The sequence below is a fragment of the Limulus polyphemus genome, unplaced genomic scaffold (assembly GCF_000517525.1).
Source record: "Limulus polyphemus unplaced genomic scaffold, Limulus_polyphemus-2.1.2 Scaffold4613, whole genome shotgun sequence".
Lineage (NCBI taxonomy): Eukaryota > Metazoa > Arthropoda > Merostomata > Xiphosura > Limulidae > Limulus > Limulus polyphemus.
The window spans coordinates 9,216-19,387 of record NW_013670223.1 but is presented as its reverse complement, the minus strand read 5'-3'; the positions used below and the strand labels follow the sequence as shown (position 1 = coordinate 19,387).

Genomic DNA, 10,172 nt, shown 5'->3' with positions numbered 1-10,172 from the left:
GCAACCTTGCACTCTCATCGCTAACATCATAATGGGTAGACAGTAATCGAACTATTCTATCTGAATAAAGACATTTTAGCATTTAGGACTCCTATTATTTAGAGAAATCAAGTGTGACGTACGACACACACACACACACACACACACACACACACTGGTTTTTATATAGATTAGATTTCCATGGGTATGTACTACTAACTGTGTACCAGTGTGTTCATTTATAAAAAAATTAAAATTATATTTCTGAACATGAAAAGAAAGGACAGTAGGCTTTAATTTGCACGTGCTTCATGTAATGATTTAACAACACTTTCAATCCAGGCACATAGTATGCCCATCTTTAAGATGGAGAGTGAAAGAGATTTACTAAATACATTAGGAACTTGTTTTGTTTTTTATAAAAAGACTTCAATTAAAAAGTAATTTTTTTCACATAAGCAACTATGCATAAATGTGTACTGAAGTTTAAAATGACAATGTGTTGTTTGTGAAAAACCTGCACACTGGAAAGTATGTTATCTGAGAAAAGTTCAAGATTATAGTGTGAAATGCCATATAAAAGAACCAAAACTGTTATATTTTAGGTGTTATATTTTTAATTGTGCAATTGATAATATTTTTTTAATTTCCATTGTAAATGATTAACAAGTGTTAATTTACTAAAAACTGTACCTTTATTTCTAAGATGTTTGAATTTTCATTTGGAGGGAAAGATATTTATGTGTTTTGTAATTAATTTTATGGCTTGAGGTAACAGTGACCTCATATTTCATGAAGAGAGAGAGACAGATATAGTACAAATAACTGAACATATTTATGTAGGCGAGGGCTAGAAAAGCTGATATCTGAAAATGGCTGGGTCGACACGACCATGACTGTCGGTAGATGCGGAATGTTTCAACTCATCAAAAGGGGGTAAGAGTTATTTAAAAAAATAGTGTCTGTAATCTGCATTTTACATTAACTAAAAAGTTAAGAAGCAAAGAAAAGAACTCATCACACATTCACTAGTTTCTAATCATGAACTGTGGTTCTTTCCTATATGGAATCCATCATCATTATTCCCACAAAAGTAGAGCAAACGAACAGGTTAAATTTGTTATTTCATCCAATTCTCCAAGGTTTACTGGTTTCGAGGAACTTAATCCCCTAAATATCTAGAGTTAAATTTTACCAGCAATAAGTTGTAATGTACAAAATACAACCACAGATTACTAAATACGCCTTCAACCTTACGTAGAGTGGATCCTTTAGAACAATACAACCACAGATTACTAGATACGCCTTCAACCTTACGTAGAGTGGATCCTTTAGAACAATACAACCACAGATTACTAGATACGCCTTCAACCTTACGTAGAGTGGATCCTTTAGAACAATACAACCACAGATTACTAGATACGCCTTCAACCTTACGTAGAGTGGATCCTTTAGAACAATACAGTATTCTATACTGAATGTACAAAATACAACCACAGATTACTAGATACGCCTTCAACCTTACGTACAGTGGATCCTTTAGAACAATACAGTATTATATACTGAATGTACAAAATACAACCACAGATTACTAGATACGCCTTCAACCTTACGTACAGTGGATCCTTTAGAACAATACAGTATTATATACAGAATGTACAAAATACAACCACAGATTACTAGATACGCCTTCAACCTTACGTAGAGTGGATCCTTTAGAACAATACAGTATTCTATACTGAATGTACAATATATAACCACAGATTACTAGATACGCCTTCAACCTTACGTAGAGTGGATCCTTTAGAACAATACAGTATTCTATACTGAATGTACAAAATACAACCACAGATTACTAGATACGCCTTCAACCTTACGTAGAGTGGATCCTTCAGAACAATACAGTATTTTATACTGAATGTACAAAATATAACCACAGATTACTAGATACGCTTTCAACCTTGCGTAGAGTGGATCCTTTAGAACAATACAGTATTCTATACTGACATATCTATATACTACGAGTTCTTTGTGATATCTGACCGACAGATATTATAGACTAAGAGGTTTGTCGTTTTACCGTGAAATGTAGCTACATATATCACCTGAGAGTATTTTATTTTTCGGAAAGGCTTACCTAAGAATATTTACAACTAACGAGTTGTTTTGTTAATTCATTTCTGTACAATCACTCGCACATCTTTTCACTTCTAATCGTAAATGTCAAAAAAAGAAAAGCCAAATGGCTTCAAAGATTGGTAATTTATCCAGGACATTAAAATAACTGATATGAGAAGAGACTATACTCGAAGTTTATAATGATTCTATAGGAGAAATCCACTTTGCTGCCTTTCATACAGTATACTCTGAAATACTACTAGAAAACGACTACATATTTAAAGCTTATAATAGAAGGAGTTTCTTGTATTGTATTAGGACTAATTTATTTTATTTTCTATTCACAGTTTGAAGCAGTGGCACGTGGATGTGAATGGTATTATACCTAATGACTTCAGGGCTAGAAACGTGAGTTAAATATTATTTAATCATATCCTTAAGAGAAGAAAAAGTTACGAACTGTTTACACTGCAGCAAGATTAAGTTATCCAACAAGCAAATGTAGTGGCCAAAGAAGTTACAAAAACACAGTTATACCACACAACATTTTTGTTAAAGTCAACATGCCACCGGCAAAAAACGAGTTAGGCAATGAACCTAGAAACTGAATGAAGAATTTAAAGAGGACACACTGTGTCTAGCATGACCGGCTTATGGCATCTTGGAAGAGGGAAAATCTTAGGAATTGTGGCACAAACCTTTCATCTTGGTTCTGCAGGACGTTTTCCAATTGTTCATTCCATAACAAACAGTTAATTGGAATCCGAGTTCCGCCCTCGTGGGACTCTCAGTTGCCTATTGTACAATACACTGCTGCTATTATACTGGCAAAATTGAAATTGACTTTAATGTATTTCTAGATATATTAATTTGTAAGTGTAAAACCGAAATGTTTTTATTTGAGCTGCCACATTTATATAAGTAAATAACCCACATAATTCCAGTATTTCATCTATCTCGAGTTTACTTTTATTGTACTCTTTTAAAGGTTGACGATCCTGCCATTCTTCCAAACTACCCTTATAGGGACGATTCTACCGCTATTTATAAAGCAGTCCGTAACTACGTCACCAGAGTTCTCCAGTTTTACTATGGTATGTTGTAGTTACATTTAGAAGACCAATTTCATATTTATTACTGTACTTGAAACATGGTGTAAATCGTATTCCTTCAGGATTCCCAACCCTGAAATTCAAGTGGTGACCAAAAAGGTTATGAATATCAAAAGTGAACAAACAAACATTACTAAAACCTTACCTTAAGGTGCAAGGGTTTCCTCCGGCTGAAACATTGCAGGTTTTGATTTTACAATAGATGTTAGATCTTTGTCTCAGAAAATTTTGTTACTACATCTTCTTTAATCATACCCTGTGAAAAATAACACTTTAGTATAGTATTGAAGTGTCTTCTTTAATCATACCCTGTGAAAATAACACTTTAGTATAGTATTGAAGTGTCTTCTTTAATCATACCCTGTGAAAAATAACACTTTAGTATAGTATTGAAGTGTCTTCTTTAATCATACCCTGTGAAAAATAACACTTTAGTATAGTATTGAAGTGTCTTCTTTAATCATACCCTGTGAAAATAACACTTTAGTATAGTATTGAAGTGTCTTCTTTAATCATACCCTGTGAAAATAACACTTTAGTATAGTATTGAAGTGTACTTTTAATGTCACACTAATTTCACTTTATGGATGCATAACACTAACGATAATATCTAGTTAGAAAAAAAAAGGAAGTTGTAATTAATTTTCATACTTCTGACCATCTTTAGACAAACCGGAGAAAGTTATCAATGATGTGGAACTCCAGAATTGGCGAGAAGAACTAGTTCTGAGTAGGAATGAAGGTGGAATTGGCTTGGTGGTAAGTAGATGTGATTCTCAAACTGTGGTACATGGAGCTAATGTCAAAAAACATAAATTTGGTAATTAATCAGCAAGTGTAGATGTGTATGGAACAGTGATTCTCAAACTGTGGTACATGGAGCTAATGTCAAAAAAACATAAATTTGGTAATTAATCAGCAAGTGTTAAAAATATTATTTTTTTTGCTATTAGGGTTTTTTTCAAATTAGGCTAGTATTACAATTCATAAGAAGAAAAAAAATATATATTAAATACAAAGTGGTAAGTTAGCCTGAAAAATTTTGAGAAGCCTTGATCTAATTGATTTTATAATAATAATTTTCAAACGGTACGTTGTTATTATGTATTTTAAATGGCACTTTAGAAGTAGAAAATGTTTAAAAAAAACTGGTTTATTGATGGAAACCTTATAGTGTCTCAAGTTTAGTTATAATACATACTTATATTAGAAACTTGAAAATTTTAACAAAAACAATGCTTTATTCCTCTACAGTTGTAGTTACTACTATTAAACTTTTTTTTTTAAAAACAGCTTGGTTTAAGCACATCTAAAAAATCATTTTCTTCCATAAATTGAGTTCTTTGAAACTTAAGTATCATTTTTTGGTTTAATGTGAGAGCTATGACTAATTTAACATTTCTGTCAGATTTTATAAAAATGATATTATATACACATATATTCGGAACAAGTTAAACGTATGTACAACAAAGTGTTCACACTATAGAGATTATAGGTATATCATTAACACTATTTATGTATTTCTCTTCCTCTTGTCAAAAGTCCACTTAGGCCTGTTCAATTAGTTTAGAATTTCAGTTGACAAGTCGAACTACCTTCTCTATATTACTATCGTACTAGTATTCTGTGTGTGATTCACTTACAAACGTGGCGCTAGTTACCGTAATTTGTTTGGTCTTCTTTCTTCAAAATATCCTCTATTCGTTTTGTCAAAGTGTAATCGGGCTGATTAAATTACTTTGGAACCACACTTTGACGGATTAAAAATTATCCTTCTTATATTTTTTTACACTGTTAGTTTCACTGTAATATATATATATATTAAACGTTAGGCCTATGTCAGTCGTTAGGCCTATCATTTTTACGTTACTTAACTTCACAGCAATTATATTATTTTTCCTTTTATCTGTCTAATACAATCTGTCTCCTGCTTTCCGCTCGTCTCACGCTATTTATATCTTTATTACATAGTTGTCTGGCCACTTTCTATATTCTTGACACCAATTAGTTATTAACAAAACCTTCTACAATCGTCTGCTTTTAACTCTTATTATAACAAAACTTAAAAATAATAAAATATTTAAACCAAACAGGCTTTTATATCACGACAATCTCCTACAGTGATGGATATACAATTTCTCTGGAGAATTAAGTATGGTGAGTCACGAGTTAATGACGTCTTTATTTAATCATTAGGGTGTACCAGGAGAAAATGAAAAATTCACCATGGTGGAGCAGGTTATTGATATGGTGACTGTTATAATTGCAATCTGTAGTATTGGTCATGCTGCCGCTAACTTTCTGCAATATGAGGAATATGGTTTTCCACCAAACTACCCTGGAATTGTATATTCAGAAGTTCCAAAAGACAAGGTGGGTTTTACATTGTTAAGATCTTACGATTTTGTTTCTGCCACCTCAGACCTATATTTATACATTAGCTATTATAAGTCCATGCTATAACTTGACTTGGTAAGTTCTACCTATTTAATTGATGCCTTACCAGGATATAATACTAAACAATCCAAGAAAAAAATTCAACTTCAGTTGCTTGAGTTCATAATTTCATTCATATGTCATTAATCACATCATAAAAAAAAAATAAAAAAAAATAAAAAAAATCGAAATTCTGTTTATTATTTTCTAAACATTCTTTTAGAAAAATTACGCAATGTGCAGTTGTTTTGGTGTGTGTGTAAACACTTGAGGTTTAAATATCAGTTTGAGTTAATTGTTTTTTTAAAATTTCAAAATACATATTTATTTAGTTGCACCAATTACACAAACTACAATTTGATCTAACAATACATCTAAGTTCTTCAAACTACAGGCCAAAACATACTATTACCTGAGCTCATAGAAGTTATACAACTACTGTTGTTCCCATGGTCTCCAGTTTAAGACAGTTCTTCATATTGAACAACCGTATTTAGTCAATCGTGTCATATGACTGGTTGTTTCTACAACACCTGTTTCCAGAGAAGTCTGTATGTATGTGGTACGTTAGACCTACGGAAGTTAGCTGTGCTCAACTTTGAGGTTGTACTTAAGTACTCGTAAGTCACGTAAATCTCCCAAAATTTACTTAGAGCAAAGACTTAGCACACTGAACATAAAGAAATGTAAAAAAACAATACTCCTCCTTGTGGACAAGTTAATACACATTTTCAACTAATTTGGATCTAGTAAGAATTCTATTCCTGATGGCCCACTGATTGGTAAAAAGTAAACGGATGGTTCAGACATAGTAGTTTCATAAAATGTGCATTTACCCGACAACTCAAAATGGCATGCATCCCACAGAGTCTACAAGTGGACACACATTTGAACAAAATCCCACTGCAACTAAATGATATTTGTTAGAATTAAACTAAAGGTCAATTTACTAACCTGAACAAAATACTTGGATACAAGACCATTAAGGAGACAACCAGGAATCTTTCAGGTACGTAAGGATGGCCATTAATGTCCAATATTCATACTTATGACAACTAAATGATATTTGTTAGAATTAAACTAAAGGTCAATTTACTAACCTGAACAAAATACTTGGATACAAGACCATTAAGGAGACAGCCAGGAATCTTTCAGGTACGTAGGGATGGCCATTAATGTCCAATATTCATACTTATGACAACTAAATGATATTTGTTAGAATTAAACTAAAGGTCAATTTACTAACCTGAACAAAATACTTGGATACAAGACCATTAAGGAGACAGCCAGGAACTTTCCAATATTCATACTTATGCAATGGCAGGATGTCTACAAGATTGTGAAAAATTTAAATCATGTGAAATACAGAATTTAAAGTTTTATAGCATGGTTTACTGGTCTAGTCTCTGTATATTTCCATCTCTTAAGAAGAAAGCTTCTTCCTCAATGAATAAGGTTTCTTTTTCATGAAAAACAGTAGCATCATTGAATATCGATTGATGTCATTAATTAAATTAATCAAAATTAGTGAATAACTGAAATATTGCCATTATTATTGTAAATTAATTCAGCTTAATTGATTTGGAGCAAGACTCACAAAAACAATCAAAACAATAATCGGGAACAATAGGTTCGAGTAAAAAAAAAAAGAACAAAAGTAAAGATGAAACTGTTTGATTGAAGTACTGTGAGAGTCCACAAACTTTATATTTGAAGTTTTTCATATTTTCTTCCCAAAATCCTGAACTTGTTGGCTAAAGTCAGTCTTGTAAACAGTGGCCAAGAATGGCTGACTGGTTATTTGGAGTATCTTGTACACATTCGTTAATTCTTGTACTCAAACAACAAACTGTAGATCCCACATTTATAGATGATGTAAGAGTGATGCATATTTGGAATCCTGTCTTTCAATTTAAAGTAATTACTTACACAAATTATCAGTTTAAAAACAATTCTATGCTGAATTTGTAGATAAACTTTATTATTGAACATAGTTTTAATTTTTAAATCTATAACAAGTCTTTCTTAAAAGGTAAAATACTAGAAACCACTTTTTAGTGTCAATCTTTTATTAATTTGCATCATCTATAAAACTTGCAGGTCCAAGATGTAACCATGGCTATGTGGGCTCTAACATCTCTAACAAGATGTAACCATGGCTATGTGGGCTCTAACGTCTCGTTAAGTTCACGAATTAATGAGTACGTACAAGTTACTCCAAATAACCACTCAGCCATCCCTCGCCACTGTTTACAAGACTGTGACTTTACACCTATAGCCTATATAAAACATCGTATTTATCCAATTCAAAAGTCAGCTTGGCACCAGAAGACCAAAACTTGAAATTTTAAATTGTAATTAAGCAACAGAAAATTTCTAGCAAGTTGGTAAACTGTTTAAAAGCTGTACACAGTTGTTGTGATAGTTATCTGAACATGTGTTTGTTTCTAGGGGCCACACACACTCGAAGATGTACTGAAAACGTTACCTGACAAAGAAACGTCACTCGACATAATGGTGATAACAAAACTTCTGAGTCGTCTAGGAACCAAGCCACTGGGAGATTTTGAAGTAAAATACCTGTATCATCCAGTTTGTTTGAAAGCAGCTGAAAAGTAAGTAATAATATATTTATTAAATATTGCATTTTATGCTAAACTTCACTGACGAAGTTAACTAAAATTTACCAAACAATACTTCTGTTTATAGTTACTGTTTTGTCTTTAGGTTTTGTGCAGAGCTCAAAGACATCAGTACAAGAATTCAAGTTCGTAATGAAAGTGCAGAATTTCCATACCCCTGGCTGGATCCTAAGATTGTTCCAAATTCTATTAGCATCTAAAAGGCAGCAAAATGTGTTTTAATTACTACATAGCATATATAATGTATAGTGATTTTTTATATGTTTTTAATTTCACATTAAAGCAAGTATTTTTTACGAAAGTGTCTGGTAAAGTATTTAGTTCAAACCACTGGTTTATTGGCTTTAAATACAACATGTATTCCTTTATCACTTTACTATTTAAATACTTTTGGGTAAAGTAACTTCATAGTAATTAACACATTACAATTAGTATTACAATACTTAAACGCATGCTAAAGTAACCTGACCTCCATGTTGTTTAACACTAAACACATGTTAAAATAACCTGACTTCCATGTTGTTCAATACTTTAACCAACCTGATCATTCCATTAACAATGTTACACTCACTGGCACTGAAACAGGATTCAAAACTAAAGCTGATAGAGATAAAAGAAGCTTATTGGATTGCTAATCTAAAACACTGTTCCACCTTATGGAATAAATCTAGATCCTGGAATCGGTGATCTCCGATCATTGGTTTCATCTCTGTCACAAAAATTATTTTTATTCTTGCTGCTTATTTCTTTCATGTAGTGTGAACCCTAATTTTTCTACAACTTACTATCAATTTAAGATAATTTTCCATACCTGTTTGTATAAATCAATTAGTTTAACATATCTTTTTCAATCTGTCTCCAGATGTCGCACTTGAGTATAGTTTTATCTATTTCTTTTTTAACCATTTCTACAGCAAAATATCCCTAACACCTTTTTACATAACACTCTTGTCGCCGGTCACATTGTACCGGAAATTAAACACACAACAGTACGTGGAAAAATATACCAAACATTTCCTGTAAGATCAGATGACCTTCATGACATCACTCATTCGATTACACCACCATTCTCAGTTTGCCCCTGAAGAAGAAAGGTCCACCTTTCGAAAGTGCTCGGGTTATAGGGTTTTCATCATTTTGTATCAAGACTTCTTGAACCTACGTGTTTTTGTGACATCATGAATAAATGTGGAGATATCACTGTTGACAAGAAAAACTAAAGTCATGAATAAATGTAGAGATGTCACTGTTGACAAGAAAAACTAAAGTCACTCTCTATATTTATTTATTCATGACTTTAGTTTTTCTTGTCAACAGTGACATCTCTATATTTATTTATTCGTGACTTTAGTTTTCTTGTCAACAGTGACAATTTATTCGTGACTTTAGTTTTTCTTTGTAGAGATGTCACTGTTGACAAGAAAAACTAAAGTCACGAATAAATGTAGAGATGTCACTGTTGACAAGAAAAACTAACTTCATGAATAAATGTAGAAATGTCACTGTTGACAAGAAAAACTTAAGTCATGAATAAATATAGAGATGTCACTGTTGACAAGAAAAACTAACTTCATGAATAAATAAATATAGAGATGTCACTGTTGACAAGAAAAACTAACTTCATGAATAAATGTAGAAATGTCACTGTTGACAAGAAAAACTTAAGTCACGAATAAATGTGGAGATATCACTGTTGACAAGAAAAACAAAAGTCACGAATAAATGTGGAGATATCACTGTTGACAAGAAAAACAAAAGTCACAAATAAATGTAGAGATGTCACTGTTGACAAGAAAAACAAAAGTCACAAATAAATGTAGAGATGTCACTGTTGACAAGAAAAACTAAAGTCACAAATAAATGTAGAGATGTCACTGTTGACAAG

General features: G+C 32.1%; 1 protein-coding gene and 1 long non-coding RNA gene across 5 annotated transcripts in view; one reads left to right on the top strand and one right to left on the bottom strand.

Annotated features, from left to right (window-relative positions):
• LOC106471422 (allene oxide synthase-lipoxygenase protein-like) overlaps positions 1 to 8,588 on the top strand; it is a 35,616-nt gene extending 27,028 nt beyond the window's left edge. For both annotated transcript variants that reach the window (XM_022400029.1, XM_022400028.1), the window contains exons 9-15: positions 823 to 915; positions 2,445 to 2,505; positions 3,086 to 3,191; positions 3,877 to 3,968; positions 5,406 to 5,582; positions 8,097 to 8,260; positions 8,373 to 8,588. In XM_022400029.1, coding sequence (XP_022255737.1) covers positions 823 to 915; positions 2,445 to 2,505; positions 3,086 to 3,191; positions 3,877 to 3,968; positions 5,406 to 5,582; positions 8,097 to 8,260; positions 8,373 to 8,487 — 808 coding nt within the window. In that variant the 3' untranslated portion in view covers positions 8,488 to 8,588. The remainder of the gene's footprint in view (positions 1 to 822; positions 916 to 2,444; positions 2,506 to 3,085; positions 3,192 to 3,876; positions 3,969 to 5,405; positions 5,583 to 8,096; positions 8,261 to 8,372) is intronic.
• LOC111088867 overlaps positions 2,512 to 10,172 on the bottom strand; it is a 13,285-nt gene continuing 5,624 nt past the window's right edge. Inside the window, exons 2-5 of one of the 3 annotated variants that reach the window (XR_002613249.1) lie at positions 8,134 to 8,253; positions 6,600 to 6,974; positions 3,355 to 4,005; positions 2,512 to 2,892 (exon numbers count right to left, since the gene is read on the bottom strand). This is a non-coding gene — a long non-coding RNA (uncharacterized LOC111088867). Of the gene's footprint in view, positions 2,893 to 3,354; positions 4,006 to 4,066; positions 4,092 to 5,592; positions 6,219 to 6,599; positions 6,975 to 8,133; positions 8,254 to 10,172 lie in introns of those variants that run through there. The other 2 variants (XR_002613251.1, XR_002613250.1) reach the window with 2 other exon arrangements.